At 40.6% G+C, this 22,297-nt stretch overlaps 1 protein-coding gene across 1 annotated transcript in view; it reads left to right on the top strand.

Annotated features, from left to right (window-relative positions):
- The window catches only part of LOC115567778 (thrombospondin type-1 domain-containing protein 7A-like), an 85,009-nt gene that overhangs the window by 29,135 nt on the left and 33,577 nt on the right, over positions 1–22,297 (top strand). Inside the window, exons 6-10 of the mRNA XM_030394625.1 lie at positions 3,080–3,148; positions 6,351–6,506; positions 8,497–8,700; positions 13,081–13,275; positions 18,177–18,423. Coding sequence (XP_030250485.1) covers positions 3,080–3,148; positions 6,351–6,506; positions 8,497–8,700; positions 13,081–13,275; positions 18,177–18,423 — 871 coding nt within the window. The remainder of the gene's footprint in view (positions 1–3,079; positions 3,149–6,350; positions 6,507–8,496; positions 8,701–13,080; positions 13,276–18,176; positions 18,424–22,297) is intronic.

The raw sequence follows: 22,297 nt of genomic DNA, 5'->3' as shown, positions 1-22,297 counted from the left end.
TCGTTACAACCAAAGTGTATTCTCTGGGTTGCACCACACAAACTATTTCTAGTCGTACTGAATAATTACAGCTGTTACCTGCCAGGTGTAACTGTCGTCAAACCAACAGAATCCGCTGTTTGATTTGACTTGCTCAGACGAGAGTATCAGAGTTAACTTGGGCTGAACTGACACTTAATAAATGCTGTTGAATAAAGATTTAAACATGAAATTGCATTTCAAAAAATAACACAACGTGCCTCAGATTACACAACTTAATGCTAATAAAGTTAAACTCGATGAAAAAAATAAATTAGGTTTGTATAATGAGATAATTCCAATTTATTCGAAACTGAATGGGGTTTTTACACATTTTTCATGGATACCTAGATTTACAAAGTACTGTCAGTACGTTTGATATATTGTTTGTCACCCTAAAAACTTCTGATTAGGTGGTCGTGCATATATTTAATAGCTACTAGTTAAACAAGCACTAAGGTATAGTTTTTGCACAACACAAGCTTGTAATCTCCAGGAATTTAAGAAGGAATATGCACAGAATTTATTCGGTAGCTGATGCAGCCCGATCCCGCTGTTATGCTTTGATGAACTGCCTTTGAGCTAACTCAATGTTGTGTTACAGGAATACATTTTGTTTTTAACATTTCTTGAAGGGTTCTCATATTGATCTAAAATTATCTTATGTGATGTTGAATAAATTCATGATAAATGAGTTGTGAGGGAAGAGCTGGCAGAGCGTTTTCTATGGCCAAGCATTGTTTCTCAGAGTTTGAATTGATCAGTGGCCCTTTGGCTCTCTGTGTATCAGCCCTAATTAAAGAATAATGAGTCTGGGACCCAAGTTAAACATCGATAGACAGAGAATGTTGTATATATGAAGTGATGTTTTATGTAGACCTTATGAGTTTGTATTTCCTCTGAATCTTTCCTTCTTTCTCGCCTCCAGATAAATTGCTATAGGGCGAGGGAGATCACAGAGTACTGGAATGATCATACACACTGAGGCGCCTATAACCTCTGTTAAGATACAGCTAAAGGTTCATATATCAAACATGTTGAGAGTGTTGCTGCTAGGGCTGCCGGTGCAGAAAAGTGCGTGACTTGTGTGTTTGCGAGAAGACACACGTACACACACACACGTACACACATGCTCAAAGTTCTTATCTTCGTGGTGCAGGATTTCTCTTCCCTCCATTGGGGGGTAATCTTCCAGCATACCACTGAGACAGAGAGGTAGACAGTGGTTCAGTGAAGTTTCCTGCAACCAGCGCTCTCCTTCCCTCCACTCTCTTGCATAAATATCACCATGCAAAAGGGCGGAAGATCCCCTCAGGCCAAGATCTGAAATCAGCTTACAACCTCCTAAATCTTAACCTTAATCTTTATGGGGGAGTGGTTCCCATATGACCCCAGATCAGTATCGCAGCCTAAGTAATGTCATCCGGCACTTCCACATCTAAGGCTGTGTATCTTTGGGTCTGCTCAGCTGGAGCATATAGGTGCCTCAAGCACTTCTCTAAACCTCATGGGATTTGACATTTTGGTCACATTTCCAACTATTTAAGATTTGAGATTGACTCAAAAGTCCTTTAGAAAGTGTAATGAGACTGAGTGTATCCGGGGAGGCTTATTAGAAATGTTTAAGTTCATCCTGTCACTGCAGGTTAGAAGTGTCTTTTAGAACTCGGGTCGCACCAAAACCGCTGATGACAGAGGATATAAAAGGAAAAGTTCCTTTTCTTTACCTTTTTAAAATGTATTTTCTTTTTGGAGCAAGTCAAGAAAAGTGATACCAATCACATGCCTTTGCTTTAAATAAAGAGCAGGGGTAATGACTGGGTTAGCCTAGCTTAGCATAAAGAATGCAAGCAAGGGGAAACAGCTAGGCTCGCTCTGTCTTTATTAAAGAAATTAAATCTCCTCAGTGGTCTTATTTGTGCAGTGTGTGTTTGTTTTATCAGTACGTGAGCAGAAATGTAAAATCAATAATTTGTGATTTAAGTGCATGTTATTATTCTACGTAGCGTCTTCAGTTACAGTGTGGGCAAAAAACTGTGTTAAAGCTTCACGGCCATGCTGGAGGTGTGGCTGAGGGCGGTGACTGTATAATTGTGACATCGATGTTCCCCCCCGACACTATTTTGCAGGGACACTATTGCTGCATCCAGGGTTAGCACCCCTAAGACTACTGTGATTGGTTGAGAAACATGCAAATAAGTGTTTTTTCCCCCCATACCTGAATGTGATTCGATGCTGCCAGACCTTTTTTCATCGCTTTTAGTGGTGCAGTGCTGTAGAGATAGGTCTGGCTGTCTGAGACTCTACCGGCACCTAGACCTGCTTTATAATTAAAAAAGTCTTGAGAATCGTACTTTCTACAATATTGGACCTTTAGTTATTCAGCTTTAGAGCTGCTGGGAGGTCTATTTTGAAAAGAGCAAGGCTAGCTGTTTCCCCTGCTCCCAATTTTTATGCTAATCTAGGCTTTAGACATCCTGACTCCAGTTCTGTACTTGACACAGACATGAGAGTGATATTGATCTTTTCATTCCAATCTTGGAAAGACGGTGAAGGAGCATAAAAATGTTGACCTACTCCATTAAATACCTGGAAAGCCTATAAAGACAAATTTACAATGTGGACTGACACGGACTTTCAGCTGAGCTAATTAGCTGCTATGAGCAGCACCGAGTCTGTTGCTCCAAAGTTGAAAAGACTGTAATCTGATTTATTTTGATTGCAAACACCAAAATCTCCAACCTGATCGCATGACATGGTCACCAAAAGTGTATGTGGCCTTTGATGGTGAACCGTGGCTCAAAATAAGTGATGCACAAACAAAACTTCCACTGTCGCTCAGACCAAAGATAATAAAAGACCGATTTAATCATGTTCTTAAAGCAGTTTATTGCAAACAAGCCTGTGATGCGAGGCCCAGCTCTCTGCGGCCTCTCCTGCTGTTGCATTAGTCTCTGGCTGTCTCTTGTGTTTCCTGTTACACTCTGTGTTTGCTTGATAGTGCCTCCGTCTCCCCAGTGTGTGTGCGTAGCTAATAGCGCTATCTCCCCTGTAATTGCAGCGGGTCAGACCCAAAGACAGCAGAAGCCTAGTGTCCCCCCTCTCCTCTCCATCACCTTCCAGATTACAGGTAGGTCTTCTTAGTCACGCTGATAACAAAGCCCTGTCCTGTCCTTCCCTCTGCCATTGTCTCCTTTCCTCTGCTCTCCTCATTCATTTGAATTCCACTTTGATTCCACTCTTAAATTGTCCATCTCCTCCACTCTACTCATTTCCTCGATTCCTTGTTACCTCTCCTTTCTTGTCCTCTTCTGACCTCTCCTATCCTTCCCTAATTTCTCCTTTCCTTACCTTTCTTCTCCTATCTTCTCCTCTTCCTCTCTCCTTGTTTCCTCACTTCTTTCCTAACATAACAATGGATCACAAAGGGAAAACAACACATGATAATAATTCAAATAATGATTTTAACAACGCTTAGAATGTCTGCTCTTGGCTCACTGCTGTAATAATTAAATGTATATATATGATGATGTTAAATGTACACAACACACTTCAACAAAGTTACACGCCCTGCTTCTCTTTATGCAGGATGTTCGGGATTGTTGCCAAATCCTACAAAGGGACAAGTAGTATTACAACAAAGTTCTGTATTCGCCCATAAAAAAATCCGGGCAGACAAGTTGAAGCTTTGAGGGGACTGTCAGAAAAAACTTTGTTCCTCCACAAACAGAATATGGAAATTGAGATGTGAGACATTTTCCACTCCTGCAGACAGTAAGCCACACTCGCATGAGGGATTTTTCCCTCCGTTGTCAGTTCAGCACAATAGAAAAAGGAACTCACTGGAGAGAACACTATGAAATGGACTAATAGAGAAGCAGGATATAGACAGGGTTTTTTTTTTTCTCTCGCTCTTCAATACTCTGTGTTGGTCCTCAATTTTGTATCCCCAAGTGGATTGATGTTAAAAGATTGAAGGCAGTGTAGTTCCCCAATAAGACGTGGATTAACAGTGGCTCAGCAAACTCAGTATTCGACTTTCAGTGTATTTGTAAGAGGAATTAAGCATTTTGCATTTCAAAAGCCGCACTTGCCTTCCCGTGTACAGTTCCAAGGGAATTATGATTCGGCTCTCCTGATGATGAGAGACTTTAAGCTCTTAGATGTCTTGTAGGAACAGTTTGAATACAGGCAATAAAGTGCCTCAGGTTGATCATGTGAAGAGGTCTTTTTAATCTGAATAACTAAATATCTGATGTATTTGAAATGTATCACTCAGCACTTGAAAAGTTGAGATCAATCCGTCCTTCTTCTCTGTTTCAAGCTTTCATGCCATAAATGAGGTCTTAAGACTGAGGTGGATTTTCTTTTGCCGGAGGAAGAACTTTGAAATATCCCAAACACACACAACAAAAGATGCTAACTCAATGTTCAATATTTTCCATCAAATTCAAATGAAGCAAAGTCTACCTACATTAACAGGTGTCCAGTGAGCACCACAGTGTCCTGAGTTGATTACAGGAGATGAAAACAACACCAAACTCTCTGGAGAGGTCGTATTGATTTGAGGAAATTGTGCTTGATATCATATTGTCTGTTACAGGTTCGCTTTCATAAGAATCTTTTTTCCAGTGTTAAATTATTCTTGTGGTTAATATCTTCTGAAATGACTCTTAGCAGAGAAAATGAAATGAAAAGACTATTAATTATAGTCTCAGTGAAGATATCAGGTTTCAGCTCTGTCTCACTAAAATAAAATGTCTCTATATTTTATGCAGCTTTGAAGGTTATTCATTAGCACTTCATATGCATTTAAGAATGAACTGGATCCATACACACGGCTCCTCGTGATTGCTTTGTATTAGTGGGGCTGAGAAAAGGATAAAGGATTGTTGGTGTCAGTCAAAGTGTGGAGCTCCAGGCGGGGGGTTGAATCGGTCTGCTGGACGAGCAGAACTCCCTTTAACACAAAGGAAGCATCAAGGTGTTGCCCTGTTGAGCCACTGTTTTAGAGGAATAAGCCAACATTTTGGGAATCAGAGATGAGACCATGATTAATACGACTTTCATATCACTCTGTTAAATATGAAGCAACAGCCAGACAGCTTGGAACAAAGACTGGACGTAAGGGGAAACAGCTAGCCTCGCTCTGTCCAAGGTCAAATAATCCTGCAATAAAACACAATATTCTGCTTGGGCTCTTTGGTTTTTATGTGGATAAAACAAACTAGATGTAATGGGTGAACAAGTGAGCTTTAACAGTGCTGGTAGGGAAATGTTGTTGCCTTTTGAAGAGAGCCATGCTAGCTGTTTCATCCTGTTTCCCGTCTTTATGCTAAGATGAGCTAAGCTAGCCAGCTGCTGCGATGTAGCTTAATTTCTAACCTACATAAATGGTAATTGTATCAATCTTCTCATCCAACTTTAAGCAATTAGGTGCATTCACAAGATGTTAAATAAAGTAATGTCCCTTTAACTTTGGGTGGATTTTGAATCAGTTTTCACCACTTTCTCCTTCTCTGTCAATCTGCACCATCTAGTATCAAATACAAACTCAAAAAGGGGGGAAAAAAACATGAATCTTGAAGATGCAGCAGCTCCCCTTTAAAATGACACTAACGCATACATACAGTTTGTGCATGCATAATGCCACACCTCGAGTTTATTTATCGCGGCACGGTTGAGCAGACATGTAGAAATGTATTCTGCACAGTTGTCACAGAGCTTTGCCTTGCATGGCGATAGCATCTCTGCTTTTTATTCCCACAAAGTTCCTCAGTGTGAGTTCAGACAGGCATGGACTAACCCGTCGTATCATGAAAAAGGCTCTCTAAAGCCAATATGGCACGGCAAGGGGAAGTAAGTGCCAAATTACACCTCATGGAATAAACATGAGCCAAGACATTACTGTTCTCTTACACCTTGACTGTTGTATTGTTGCATCCTCTCTCCTGTCTTCGTTGAGAGTGGATGGGCCAAGCTCCACAACTCTTTTATGTTTCTAGCAAGGCACTGCATGAGATAATCATTGCTAATTTATCATTCTGACATGCTAACATGGAGGCGATAAAAACAAAACAAAGGCATAATAGTGTCTACCTCACAGGCATGTTTTGTTTTTTCACTGTGCTTCTCATCTGCTCTCTAAAGGGACTGTACTGCCAGGAATGAAAGTAAATGAGCATTATTGTATCCCTTGTTCCTGTTGATTGTAATGCTGGTTACAATAAAAAAAGACCTACATGAAGACAAACCAGAATAGGATCAAAGTAAAGCAGCTTCATTTTAAATGCATCTTATTTGTGCTTCCATTATTTTGTTCATCGGCACAGCCTCCCGCCCAGTGGAAAACAAGCTGTGCGTGGGTCCGATCCCCAACCGGTCCCAGCTGTGCCAAATCCCTTGTCCCATCGACTGTGAGGTGTCACCGTGGGGGGCCTGGGGGCCGTGCACCTTCGAGAACTGTGACGACCAGGCTGGAAAGAAAGGTATGAAGATAAGGTTTGATGGTTTAATGGTGCTTTCAGTATTAGAATCATTTATTTATTTAATGTGTATTTGTAAAGGGAAATGTATGACGCATAAACTGATGCTACAGTTCTCAGCATTTATAATCTAGGCTAATTTGCAATTCCCTTCCCTAGATGAGCCTTTAAAAAAACATGAAACATGAAACTCAACAGCAAATCCACAAGAGACAATACAAAGAGAAGTTCAACAATGAATGCATATAAATAAAAACAGACAGAACACTACAAGACAAACTGTAAAACAAAACAATAGAACAAAAAGCATCTGATCATTCATGTAAACATGATCTGATCCATCTAGAAGATGTTTGATTTTAAAATGATCCCAGTCGGGATCCGCTTTAAGTACTGCAGGTGATTCCACATACTGATCCCGAAATGGAAAAGCTGACATTTCTGTTAGATTGAGCCAGAAACTCAAAGTCTGTTTGCGGAAACGCAAAGTCATTGAACTCTTGAGGAGCTTGTATATTTTTTATATGTTTATACTTTTATAAATTAATTTAGAGATTAATTTATAACAGTTATTGTGCTTATTTTATTGTTAAAAGGCGATAATGGCCAGTTTCTCAGGCCAATTAAAATGTTTATGTATTTCTAAATACCACTGACTCTTTATTTTTGGCTCCATTAAACATATTAAAAATGTCGAAAGAAATGTTTTCCATTATCTGATATGAATACTGACGGTTTTACTCTGTGAGGAAACAACAATGACCTCTTTATTTGTTCCTTGTTAATATTTCCAGGAATTTTACCAACGTATTCAAATGAATGTGAACATGACAAAACATAAGCACTTTCATTACCTTCATCTGGCTGCTCTCCACTATAATAACCCAAATACTATGGTTAAGCGTTTTTCTTTTTACACTCTATCTGACACTATTGTATTTTTTTTCTGAAACAATAGAATTGAGATACTGTAAGCGGTCATTAGTCTGTGATATTCATCATAGTTTTTCTACGTATTACTATCAATTTTATACCAGCGATGTATGGCCGCATAGCTTCAGAGCATAACACTGAATAGTTAATGATTGAACGTCTGGTAGGAGGACATCTTGTTAAAAATACATAGGAAACATACCATTCTGTAGACGGTACTGCAGCCACATTAACAAGACACTTTCAGCACAAAATGTACCTTCTGTTGTATCAGTAGGTAGCAATTGTTCAGTCAGTGCCGTCATAGTCTGGGTGGAGTAAAATGTTCATGCAAAATTTAACATAATTTAATGCGATGTATGGGAAAGAGCAATTAAGTGATCAGCCTCAATGTCACAGGCCAACTTCTTTGCCTGACTTGATTTATTGGTCACATGTGCATAATGACTGCTCATCTGTAACGTTACTGGAGGTAAAAACTCAGGGCATACTGTAACAAGATGGGCGGAGTAGGACTTCTGATTGCCCCGAGTGCTCGGTCCATGTGGGGAAATCATCAAAGTTTTTCCCTCATTAGTATTAATGAGCTGTCTCATCAAGTCAGCCATCAAACCAAACCACGCTAATCCAGAACATCTATCATCAATGCTTGAATAAGTACTCAAATTATTTACTTAAGTAAAAAAAAACTAATTCCACGGTTCCAAACTCCTTCATTACAGCTAAAACTACTTTACAGAGTCAGTTCACCCCAAAATCAAAGGCAGCTGGACTTGCTTGAGGTTCTTGCTTGATGAATGAGGTTCTTTAATCCTCAACAATTAGTTTTGAGCCTGTCAGAATGATTTATGTGTAAATTCCTACAAAATCCTAATTTTAGAATCTTAATCTGAAAAGTAACCTGTAGCTAAAGCTGTCAGTAAGGTGGAGTATGAAGACTATGAAGATAAGGCAGAATAAAATGTAAGAGACATATTCACACTTGATTTTAAATATAGAACCGTTTCAGAACACTTTGTTACTGTGGTGACTGTTGTTCTACTCTGTTGCCACGATGCAGGTTTTAAACTGAGAAGACGACGGATCACCAACGAGCCAACAGGAGGACCTGGAAACTGCCCGCACCTGGTGGAGGCGGTGCCGTGTGACGAGCCCAGTTGTTACAACTGGCAACTGGTCAGCCTGGATGAGTGTGTTCCTGATGATGGGAAGCCGTGTGGCCCCGGCACCCGGCTGGCGCAGGTCCAGTGTGTCAACAGCAACGGTGAGGGGGGAGAGTTCAGTCCCATTGTTTTAATAGATGAGAGGATTTCACTGAATTTGAAATGCAATTCCGACTTTCTACTTTCTCATCCTGTGAGTTCTGCTTTTGACCCATCTCCATTCTCTTTGAAGAAGTGCAGGTCTCACATTGTGTGACAAATCCCATATTTTTCAAGGTCACCTCTCCACTGACCCTCCACCTCCCGCTGTACAGCTCTGTACGTGAGGAGATTTCCACGACTCCACTCCCGGCTGCCATTCATCAACTTTGTGAGGAGTTCTCTGCCTCCACTCCTCTATCCTCTCTCCTCCTGTCTCTCCCCCTGTTAAACCTCTCCTACTTTAACGCTTGCTTGATTCAGCGTCGCCTCCTCTCTCACGCTGTCTCTCTCATTACTGTCTTCCTCTCAGCACGCACAATTAAACCTTACTCACACTAAATCAAATCAATCCTCCATGGCCCTGAGTCTTGGAGTATCTGGTGCCCTTTGCTGCTCCTGATTTTTACTGCTACTCTTTATTACTGTAAATCTTTAATACAAGGGGCGATGGTGCAGAAATGATTTCCAGACTTTCTGTTGCCTTCAGGTTGTGGACAAGTGCCAGGCAAAATAAGGTACAACACAGTATCGATTTTTATACAGTTGCTTTTTTCCAGCCTGGTGTAGATTACATACCACTTTTATTTATTCAGCATGTAAAGTTAGAAAGTGCTGCAGCTCTTGGAATCTAATTCTCTTCCAGATGTACTCAGTAAATCTTCATTTTACGATCCCATACGGTGACTTTGTTCATGTTTTTGCCTTTCGTGCGCTTGATTTGTCCTTCTAACGTCTCCCACAAATCACACTTCTTGTATTAACTGCAGGTATTCAGTGAAGTTGGTCTGGTGGAGAGCGAGGCCTGTAGTGCCAGAGTTAACAGAGACTCTGCTCTGTTCTTTCTCCCCTGACTTCAGTTGATTGATCCCCACCCCACCACACACACACCTTCACTCCCCCATCTGATGAAAATTGATTTGTTCTGTTTGGGTTTTCACTCCGCTTTTTCGCCTCAGAGATTTTTCACTGCGATGTCAGCTGTATATTTTCTCCAAGTGTGTCCCAGTCATAAAAGAAAAAGGCCACACAGCCGGGCCCCAGACAACAGGCGAAGGTCGATACAAACGTTATTGAAACTGGCTATTGATATTCCCCTTGCTGACTGCTTGCCCACTTAGGCAGAGAGCTGTGTCTTCTCTGCACACTTGAGCATGGAGGTTTTCCTCTCATAGTGGGTGTTCTGTTCATTCATGTTTTTCTCTGTGTGAGCCTGAAGAAACTGCCCGGGTCCCTTGTCACTTCTTATTTGCGTGCCTTCTCAGTTCAGTCATGACTGGTTCACTGCGAATCTGTCAAAGTGACATCTTAATGCAAAGTCAGGCCCAGTCTGACTTTTGAAGCTCGAGCAATTTTCCTCTGCTTGAAATTTCAATTCAACCGTTAAAAGCTTTAGATTTTCCTGGATGTATGCATCTCTTTCAGGGGAAAATATTCTCTGCACGGTTCATGGCAGCACTTGAAACAACGCAGATGAGTATGTGGGTTAATATAATCCACTCATGGCAGATGTAGGGAGCTCATTAATAAAACATCGACGGTGTAAAAATGTCGGAGTCCCATGTGAGTTTTCTTTTGCCATGTTCAATGCCACTTTAGTATGGAGATGGGCCGAGTCAAGAGTGCATTGATATGAATATTCTACCGATAAACCATAAAACGGGGTCAGAGCCTGTCGTCATATCAATATGGAAAACACACTTTAAACATGTTGAATTATTTCTGTGGCGAATCACAAAAATAAAGAAATATTGGACCAACTCCAAACACCAGACGTGTCAATACTTAGAATGCTTTTTGCTATTTGTAGTGTTAAGTTTTTGATTTCACAGGATCGTTGATGTAGCCTCCCATTTAACATTATTCGCAAATAAGGTTGAGTTTGTATTTAAAGGTGCATAAAGCAATTTATCAGCCTGACGAGACCAAGAGACAGAAGGAAATAACTGTCTGACTTTGTAATTTATTCAGTTACATTAATATTGTCCATAAATCTTTCAGTGAGATGCCCGTCAACTCCACCTCCATCCTCGTGAAATTAATCATCATGTTTGCAAACCTGGCTTGGCTCAAGATTGCTTGATATCACACAGAAAAGATGAATCACTGCTTCATTTAATCAACCTTTTCTGGAATGTCTACTCTCTCAATGCTGTTTAGGAATATAGTTTGTATAATGTATTATTGTATCCTTCAAATTTCCAATTCATGTCCCAGATTTCCTTACCAGCCACGTAGCGCCGTCAAAAGAATGCCAAGTCAAATCTCTTGCCAATTTGGAATATATCCTTCCTCAGTCGTCCGAGGGACAACAGGCGGCTTAAGAAAACAAGCACGCCTCTACAATTTGAATTGAGCTGTGTGCTTGACATTGCGCCATCGATTAAGACACACAGCTGTTCATTTTCCCAGCTGCTCCAACCGTCTCTGGACTGAAGTGTAGTTTGAGGGTGGTAATCTAATTCTTTCGATTAATCTTTAAGCCTTCCAGTTTATTCTCATTACCCAAGTTCCCACCTTGTCTACATACTCAATAGGCAAGGTTCACAGGTTTCACTCAGCGATTCATGAGGCAGTTTTTTTTTGGTGCTCATGTTTTTATCAACTGTATCACTCCTTCCTAGACTTCTGTGTTGAGCATTTATTCCCCAGTTGGTAGATATTTTTATGAATGTGAACACGGTGAACCCCCAGAATAAGCCCTGTAGCTTGGTCACACAAACATGGTGATTAAGGGGGTAATTACAGAGGACACACTAATGAGGATATCTTGGTAATAATATTCATTTTTTGATTTAAAAAAAACAATGTAGCGTTGGCTAATTTGTATCATCATGGGATAATATGATTGGCTAATATCCGTGCAGTACTTTTACTGTCACAAGAGAATTCCTCGGACCAAATATTGATTTTATTATTTTTATGTCATTCAATTAAACTTCCTCTAAAATGACTGTAATCCATTGCCTGGAGGCACAGATGGCAGTTTCTGAGTAACAAACTTGGCCCATAAATGCATATAAAATTTTGACTATAATTACAGATACAAATGCAAAACCACCTGTTTCAGCTTGCAACTTAAAACTCTTATGTTCAGGACTATATTAATTTAAATAAACTGAAAGGGCTGGACTCTATACTTCGAACAGCATATGGAATTTAAGCATTTTCTGAACCTTAAACCATGGACGAAAATGCAAAATGCATCTTTTTTTTTACATTTAAGGGCCAGGAAACCAAAATCAAGTCCTGGAATCAATGCCTGGAAACACAGATGCTAGTTTCTACGAGATAATGATTAATAGTGGGTGGAAAATATATACCCTCCCATTCCCACTGACATCCCAATTAGCATTACAGGACTTCATTACATTATATACTCTTCAAGATTATAAACTAATATAACCCCATTTTTATCAAGAGAATGTTACTCTGATATTAAATTCTATGAACACATATCTGCATATGAATTCTGAACCTGTAGGCAATGGATGAGATACTGTTTTTTGTTTGTAGTCCAAGTAGTATTGAGCAATCACATTTTAGTGGGCAAGTAAACGGTCCATGTTTAGAGCCAAAGACGCACTGATCCGAATGCAATTTGTAACCCATCAGCTGTTGTCTGATGATATGTAAGCATTTATTAGTTTATATGTTTGTTTTATTTACCTGCATCAGTCTCTGTTAATAGTGATTAGTCAAATTGTTATCGTTTCAATTCGGTAATCTGACTCTAAACAACGACCAGTGCGCAAAAGAGGAAGTCTTGGCTGGGTTATCCATTATCCTGGTAGTCTGTGGCTACACTAGAAGCCCTGAAATGGCTCCTGATGGTTAGTTGGTACGTTGATTTTGTAGTCTCAGTCACAACTCGTCAAATACTGACGCTTTTGGATGCTGGCCGACCGAGCCTACAATCCCCTTTTCCTCAGTATTTGACAAAGTGTGATTAAGACTAAAAAATCTACAGTCTTACAAATTTGACCTTGGGTCTGTGTTGCTGATGGTAATAGTAATACGTTTGTAATAATGTATATGATGATGCTGTGAAACCATGAAATCTTATGATGTGGCAACCCTATTCTGAGATTTCTCTGATATACCGCTGTTATTGGGTTTGATTTCAAGTTTTGTCACCCAGTCATCTGAATCTACTGTGTTGTTCCCTTGTTTTTAGTGAATTATACAATAAAATGAATTATATTTTACATTCAAATGCAGCTTCAGTCTGTCCTTCCTTTCTTCCTCTGTGTTGATGGTGTATATTTCACTGTTTCCTTCAGGCGAAGAGGTGGACAGAAATCTCTGCTCGTCCGCCCCGGCTCTGGAGCCCGTGCCCTGTGAGGTGCCTTGCTCGAGGGACTGCGTGCTCAGCGACTGGACCTCCTGGTCTACTTGTTCTCAGACCTGCTCCAGCAAAACCATCGAGGGAAAGCAGATGAGGACACGCTCCATTCTGGCTTATAACGCCGGGGAAGGTGAGCCTCCACCTGTCGACTGTGCGACAGTCTCCTGCACCATCTTGTATGGAAATATATGCAGATGAGGCCCGGATATTGGCTTAGTCATGGCCTTTCAAGTTGTCCTTTGCTGTCACTCACTGAATGTCTGGATTTCACACTTGTCTGCATGTGCGTTTGTCCTTATCTCAAACAGTCTGCTTATCTGTCCTGGTGATTATTTCTGTTGGTCCGTCTCCTCGCCTGACACTCACTTTTTATCTGTTTCTATGATCATTCCTCTGCATATGCTTGTTCTCTCTGGTTTAAATTTCTGTGTGCATCCGCTGGTCTGTCTGTCTGTCTTAATTTTTGTCATGTCTCCAAACATTTTCCTTCTGTCTTATCTGGCTGTGTATGTGTGTGTGTGTGTGTGTGTTTTTCCTCACAGTCACTGCGATGGTTGTGGCGTGGATCACAGTGATGGAGGGTAACATTTGTAATTACAGTCTGCTTGTAGCTGTTTTAAACCTCTAGCCGTGTGTTTTCACAGTCAAATTAAAATTGTAAGCCTGTTTTGACTTGTAAAAACTGCACTATCAACACAGCTTCAGGGTAACTTATAATTGATTTAGAATTTATTCCGTAAGTTGTAATGCAGTCAGGCCTTGTTGGTGGCCATGTGTGAAATAGCTTGATTACGTTAGCTCTTGTTCTGTTGTTCTGCTGTAGTGTTAGTTTGTGTACGGCATATCTCACCTGTCACATTAACGTATTTGATGTCTGTATTCATCAAAGGTCTTTCCCGGGTGCCAAAGTTTCCGGAACTTTTCGGTAAATCTTTGACTTGAGATTATAGATACCGTAGCTGTACTTGTAGTAGCTTTAGAGCGATCTAGAAACACAAAGGAAATCATATCAGAACTATACTCTGCTATCTGTTCAGACACACACGCTGAAGAACAATACCTGAATGACGCTTTGTATCTCCATCACAGGTTTCCCCCTGCGGAGTAGATTATCTGATTAGATTTTGAGCTCCTTGGCGGGTTTCATAGCTCCTGTGTTGCATGTTAATGAGGAAAAAGAAAATGTTGAAACCAGAGGAGCCACTCAAAGCTTAACATACAGGCCTAATGTGAATGAGCAACCACCAATATGTTGGTTCAGAATTACGTTCAAATTAAAACATTAATACGCCTAATTAATGATCTATTTAGCTTTCTGCTTACGTTTAATTCCATGGTGATTATTGTGGGACTAATAGTCACCCAAGTGCCTCTTACTGTTTGACACCCGTCAGTTGAATGATATTCAAGATGCATGCTAAGTGCCACTTGCTCCGGCTCTTTGTGAATGAGCCATCAAACTGTAATCTATCCTGCAAACATGAACACATTCAAACGTCTCACATACGCTGGCCTTGTTTGTCACCCCACCATGTGGTCTATGTTTCCTGTAAGCTGCTTCGCATTTCTCCCATTGTCTGACATGCAGCTTTTCTAGGTCATTGTTCGGGAACGCTTCGTGTACATTGGGCACCGTGTCATGTTCCTGGTGGGACTAGCATCTCCATGTTGTTAGTCAGCTAAGCCGGCATGGCGCAGTGAGCAGAGAGGTAGTCATCCTCGCTAGTCATTAGGTTGAGATTTGTCTGAGTTGGCAGTCTGTGATTCAGGCCCTACTGTGTGCACACCACCGCTCATTACAGAGCTGGCTCTCTGCCAACTCCAGCAGCAAAATACAGGTGTGGAGGACTCTCAGCCCCGCAACGCCTCTCAATCTTTGCTGAAAGCTCCAAGTGTCGGCAGTTACTCCGAGCCGCAGAGGGCTCTCTCAGTACATCGACCCAGCAACTGAATGACTGACTGACTGACTGACTGACTCACAAGAGAAATGAGAGGCAGACAGGCACAGAGAGAGGGGAATGAGAACAACAATACACGGAGGTTGTACACATCATAGCAGTGCTCTCAGAGTTTGACCTGCGACTCGCAGTCATAAATAGTCCCTAGAAAACCAAAATGTCTGCATGAAAAGAGCTCTGTCTTCCCGCATGTGAACACACCAGCATGTCCGCGGTGTTTTAGTTGTACCAACCCAAAGCAACAATAAAATAAAATATGAATGCAAAGCACCTCTCTGTACCTCTGCTATGATGATTTGTTTCCTCTGGGAATTTTGGTGGTTAATGACTATTCAGGTTTCCCCTTGAAGTCCAACTCAGTGGCACACAAAGTTAAAGACTTTGTGTGGAAGCCAGAGTGCTTCACAGAATTCAGTGCATAAACATTTATTAATGATAAAGTGTAGCACCTTCTAAGCAGATACTTTATACTGGGAGAACAGATGTGTGTTTATAGGTGCGGGTGTATTTGTAGTTGGTGTTTTAAGTAAATGATGGTCAGAGGGATTGTGGAGAAAGTTATCTGTGTTCAGACTTTTCAGGAGCTTTATATAGATTTCTATCCAGCTTCTAGTTGGGCTGCAGGATATGGTTTAAAAATATATATTTTGCGAATATATTACATTGCAATAGGAAATGATGATGAATACAATACTGCATTTGTAAGTGCTGAATCAAAGGCCACTGGACTTGTTTTTGACGTCTTCAGCTCTAACTGGAGTTCTAACTTGTTTTTGACGTCTTCAGCTCTAACTGGAGGAGAGTTTGCACGTTCTTTAAACTCTGTGTGGGAGTGTCCTTACAGTGTCTTCAGAGTCGTTGGGGCCACCGGTGGGTCGTTGCAAGTATTGCATTTCAATACTGTTGTGTCACACATTTTACCTTTCCACACTTAATCCCTGTCACAGAATTCTAAACCAGGGTCTTTGGTATAGAGTACGTGTGCAGGTGTTACTTTTTCATCAGCACTGTGTCTTGATGGCCTTGCACCTATCTGATGTGAGTAAAATGACTCCTCTTCAACACGGTTTTAACTTTATCAAAAATAGTAGCTTCTGCAACTGCTCTCGAGGATATTTAAATCACAGATGTTCACCTCAAGCTTTCAGCATTATCTTGACTTAAAGTTTCAGATACGTGTTTGGCATCACTGTAACCCCAAAGAAATGTTGCGGTAGAATAAGATGACGACACAAGTGTCAAGTGAAATGACAGTAAAGCATACACAAAAAGATCAGGGACATTAGGCACTAAGCAGTGACAATGATAGAATAGAAAATAAGATATCACTGTGAACATTTTTTAAAATCTTTATCACAGTTAAACTCAAAATTGAGCAGTCTCAGATAAATTAATTGGAGTCTCAGTGTGTAGCCTCCAGGAAGCAAACTCTCACATCTCAAGGTTTTTAAATCTTGAAACTGGCTCATTTACAGTCTCTTCTTAAAGTTTTTATTTAAAAATATCCATCTCTTTCTGCTTGAAAAAATTTCTAAGGTTAAATGTAGGGCTATGTTTTTTTTGTTTTGTTTTAATTAAATGTAAAAAGAAAAAAGAAAAAGTGACATTTAGAATCAGTGGATCACTGGGTTGGATGCTTTATATGTCTTGAAATCCTGGTGCGCTCTTACAAAACATAGCAATTATCATTCTTCTTCCTTCTAAAGGCTGATGAAAGCATTTCTTAAACAGTAGAACATGTGTGTTTGAGTGTAGATTTCATTTAATGGGTTCAGATGATCAGATGTGCTAGATTTTAATAGAGCTCCTTCCTGAAGTGTGCATCAAACTGAAGTCTGAATAGCAGTTAACAACGTCCGTGGTCCTAATTCATGGTATGTCTCATTTTAGTATTACAGCGGTAATAGTAGAAGGCTGTTGCTCCCCGGGGGCAATGGAAGACATTTCTGTATTCGATGTTCCAACATTGCCATGAATTACTTCATACCTTACACTTGTTCATCCTGTGTTAAACTTCTAATAATAATACAAAGTAATCTTTATCCATGGAGCCCTACGTTACATCTATAATACAAAGCGCTTCACAAAGGCACCAAAATAAAACAGATAAGTCATGAAATCGTCAGGTTTTAAAATAAAACAAGAAGACATTAAAAATAAAACATTAAAACTGAAAAAGTAAAGTCAGGATAGACTCTTCAAACAAAGTTTGCTTAAAGAAGAGACTTAAAGGAAATCACTGACTCAGTTGACCTGATTTCCTCAGGCAGATCTCTAACATATTCATATCTACTCTTTACTCTTCACTATACATTTGTACATACTCTGCACTTCACTGCTTTATAGGCTTCTGGTTAGATGCTACATTTCCTTTCATGGTCTTGGGACCCATACTGTGTGTACTGACAGTTAAATAATCTAATATAAAGCAGGAACACAAAGTTGAAATATTTTTTCCTCATAAAGTTTGAATATTAAATTTGCCAGTAAACTGCTGTATATTCCAATATCCAAAAGACACTGAGCAACATTAGCCTTTATGTTGTTGTGTTTCTGACACTTTGTAACTCAATGTTACGTCCAATATTTTATCTTTTTTTTGCTTTGTTTTGGTCTCCACCAACTCTTGATTCAAATATGATTCTCTTAAGCGGCTCCACCTTTCACACTACACGTTTTCAGTTGTTTGTTTTCTTTCAGTTTTAACTTTCCCAACAAGTAGAACATTTATATCTTATGATATTCACAGGACACAAAACAAAGATTAGATGTAAAAATAAGCCAAAAACTCAGAACACCAACCAATACAAACAACACCGGAGGTTACAATGTTAATGCACAATAGATATAATCAGCAGAAGCCTTGCAGCATGATGGCACAGACAGCAGACTTTATGTGGTCCGAATAGGATTCAGAAATGTGTAGAATTGGTCTGTTTGTGATGGTAGTATTCAGGTGAGGTACTAAACCCGACCTATCAACATTTAATCCATTGGAAAACAACGACAAAGAGAATCATTTTGTTTTTCTTATGCTATACATTTGATCTTCCCTTTGTTTTGATATTCTCAGGCGGCACCCTGTGCCCAAACAGCAGTTCCCTCCAGGAGGTTCGGAACTGTAACGAACACGCCTGTACAGTTTACCACTGGCAGACGGGGCCCTGGGGCCCTTGTACCGAAGACCCCTCAGCCTCGTCCATTAACACCTCCATAAGTGTCCGTGGAGGCGGCGACGGTCAGGGTCCCTGCTCCCTGGGAATGCAGACTCGAAAGGTCATCTGCGTCCGTGTCAACGTGGGACAGGTGCCACCTAAGAAGTAAGACTTATTTTCTTTGCAGTGTGATTTTAGTTCTTATTTATTGGTGTTTATAACTGTGAAATCAGCTCCTGGAGTCTTGTGTTGAAATGAAAATTGCCCAGTGCTTGGAACTAAAATCCTCTGGCTTTGAGCAGCCGCTCTCAATCATGTGCTCTTAACATCCAAGAGTGGGCAAGTTTTCATTTCAAATAAATCCCTACATCAGCTGATTTTACTGATTTGAAGACACTCATCTAAAAAGAAACCAATCAGTTCAATCTGAAGCCGCACTTCAAAGAATAGAGGACAGGGAGCGTTTTGGTTGCCTCCTGATGTGTGAAACCTTTTATTAAAGAACCTCTTTTGTTTTGGGTAGGCGATTGATGAACACAGAGAAAGGTTAGAGTCATTCTCCAAGCAAAAATGTAAAAGCCTTTCTGACGTTGCCAAGTCAAACAGTGATCCTTTAGGATGAATAAGCGAATAGAGAAAGCATTAAGACACTTCTGTTTGTTTACTTGAAAGGAGATCAGTGGTAAACCTTCCAGGGTAAGATTGAATGGTGCATGCAGATATGTCTGTGGAACTGAAAGCAAGTGAGGTTTTAAAAACTAAAGAAGAGTCAGGAGGTGAGAGACAGATGAGAGAAGAAGCAGCGATGGAAGCAAAGTGACAGCAGGAGGGTAAAGTGAGCCAGAGACCGAAACAAGGAACTGGTTAAGCAAGCAGAGCAGACTCTACGTGAAGTTAACTCCCAATTCATATCTCCCCTTTGCAGGCGACCGCAGATAAATAAATAATCTCTCCGTCCCTGAAAGCCTAATTAACCCTGCCGTTTTGGGCGCTAGTAATTTCTCATTGATGATAATGACAGTAATTAAATGGGATTGATACTTTAAGGCAATTTAATCATGAGGCAGATGAGAGGCAAGATGTTTGCGGTTAGCTCTGACGACCACACTGTGGGACTTAAAATATGCTGTCGAGTTTACTTTAGCGTCTGCCAGAAAGTTCGGCTCCAGCCTGGTGTCAGTTATGCTTGACTTATTCACTCGACAACAAAAGATAAAGCAGTGGATGTGCTGGTGTCAAAATCTGTGGATAAAAAACCAGAGTAGATTTAATACTTGCGACTAATGCTTTAAAAAAAAAAAAAAAAAAAGGTCCTAGTGTTGAATTTGTTGCTTTTCTTTCTCACTATTTTTTAAGGTCAGGAAATATTTCTCCTCGTGTCTTACACCTCCCAAGAGTGGTTATCAGTGAGGAAAGGACGGGTTCATAAATAATTTAAAGAGTCGGAGTGCCTTGTGTACGAGGTAAATGGGATTCATAGAGGGCACCACGTGATAAAATGAGGATTAATGTCCAGTTCAGTGGTGGCTGACCCAGACTCTGCTGCTGCACTGATCAGGCTGCAGAGGAGAGGTCCAAGTCCAGGATGTCTTTTATCGCGTGTGTTTTGTTCTGACAGAGCTGAAACAAGACAGGCACGAGTCCGGTGGGTTGGAGGAGAGTCGGAGGGTTAGAGGTGTTGTGGGTAATGCCATTGAGTAACTGACACAGAGAGGTTTCAGTTGATCTGCCTCCATTACCTTTTGTTTTCACCGGTCAATGTAAGCTAGTAAAATTTGTAATGAGGGCAAAAGAACATCATGTAACAGTATCACTAATTACAAATGAAAAGAAGTAACTTTACCAAAGTGGACTCCCGTCGAGCACCTACACACCCACTCAGTGGGTGGTTGATGCTTCTCACCTCAGCTGAGGTGGTTTGAGGTTTTGAATAATGCATTTCACACACTTGACTTAAAATATGCCTGGAGATGGTTGACATTTTCAGCCATTTATTGGGGAAATTTTAGGTGACTTGCAGTTACAACAGGTCATCTTTGATTTCTATTATGTTGTTGCTGTTGTTTCATTTTTAGCTTGAATCAATTTTGAGTCTGAAGTAGAGTCCACTCGACTGAACAGCACAAAAAGTCAGACTATCGACAGGTTGTTTCCAATTCTCTACAATATAAGAGACTTATTTGTGAGGGAAAACTGCAGCTTTAGAGGATAAAATAGTAATAATATGGCCTCTGGATAAAGAAATACAGACGTACAATTTCTTTCTTTCTTTGAAATAGAAAAAAGCACATTGCCTAACATTCAGAATCGATCTGATGTTCTGTTTTTAAACATTGCAATTTTAAATCTACTCTGAAAATGTATGATCATAGAGTCATATATAGGATTATTATCTCTCTGACGTTGGATTTAGGTATTAAGCTTCCACCCCACAAGTACGGTTTTAAGATTTTCTCAAACCTCCTGTTTTTTTTTGGCCTTTTATGGCTTTTTTTATTGATAGAACAGCTGAAGATATGACAGGAAACGGGGTGAGAGAGAGGGGAAGTGACACGCAGCAAAGGGACCCAGGCCGGGAGTCGAACCCGGGTCCGCTGCAGAGCCTCGGCACATGGGACGCGTGCTCTACCCACAGAGCTAAACGGCACCCCTCGGACCTCCTGTTTAGTTTTCACTGAAATACCTTTGAACCTGCGGCTTCAGGCATATTACCATGATAAAAGGATTTTAATGTTGCACTATATAATACCTAAAACAATGAGTTGCGGCAGTCATGAGAATTGGAGAAAGCGTCCTTGTTTCTCTGCATACAATAGTGTTCTGCACATGAACTTTAAACATTTTTGAATTTACAGGGAATAACAGGATATCAATTCCAGTTATTTCCGGCATTTACCTCCCAATCCACCCTCAGCTATTGTTAGGACCACAGAAAAACAATTGTATGTGTCATCACAGCCTCAGTTTTCTTCTGCCCGATGGGAAAATGATAGAATGACAGATAGTGGGGGTGCTGTATTCTCTGTTGACTGTGAGGTTTCTTTTCACCTGCCCTCATGGAGCAGTTGTGCTGTCCGTGGTGCTGAAGAAGCTCCCCTCAGTCTGCCTTGTATACAACCCCAGCTATGCCTCAGTGTCCATTATTATGTCCTTTTGTGAGAGCCCTGACTGTTGTAACCCTTCAAAGCTCTTGTTCAAAGTTTGTAGGTGGATTTTCCTCAGGCCATTCTCACTGGCAGGGGTCCAGTAACAGGCTGTAAGCCAACATGTAGACTTTGACTGCACTGTAAGAGAAAAAAGCTGTCCTTGTGTAGACAAAACATCACTCTTTTATTTAAGCCGTTAGCATTTAAAAGTTTTCGTTGTTGCCCAGAACTATTTCACACACACAGACACACACACACACACACACACAAACACAATCACGGGACATAGAATAATTCGAGCACCTCATGGGGAAATAGCTTCTTACTATTTCTTCAACTGGCAAGACAAACACTGCCACCAAGATGGGTCCCTATTAGATTGATTGCCAATTAGCCCCATTTGTCAGGTAAAAAAGAGGTCTAGCAATCAGCGCTTTGATAAGCAAGATTTCAGCGCAACATGAGACAATTAAAAGAGCTGGCAGAGGCCAAATCAGCGTGCATGAGCACCGGTCGAAAAAACCAAAACATGGAAACAAAACGTATTTATTATGTCGAGGGGAACGGTTTTAAAAATCTAATGAAAACATGCAACTAACACAAACTGCAGTGATTAAGATAAACATCACTGAAAATTAACCAAAACTCAACCATAGCATTGTCATCCCATAAAACAGATCTACAGACAGGACACAGATAAATGATGTTGCCATGCCGATCAAGCATCAAGTCAGAAAGCGCTCAGTGTGTCATTCTCGAGGGCATGGACAAACAGCGTGTTTTGTTGGTCGTCTTTTGGCCCTGAACTGTAGGACAGACAGACAGACAGACAGCAGAAAGCCACTTAAAATCAGCAGCTGCGGCTCTTAAGGCAGAGCGGGTCATCCAGTAAT

Source organism: Sparus aurata, chromosome 17, assembly GCF_900880675.1.
Source record: "Sparus aurata chromosome 17, fSpaAur1.1, whole genome shotgun sequence".
Classification (NCBI taxonomy): Eukaryota; Metazoa; Chordata; class Actinopteri; order Spariformes; family Sparidae; genus Sparus; species Sparus aurata.
The sequence above is the reverse complement of the archived record's forward strand: the minus strand, read 5'-3'. Positions and strand labels throughout refer to the sequence as shown.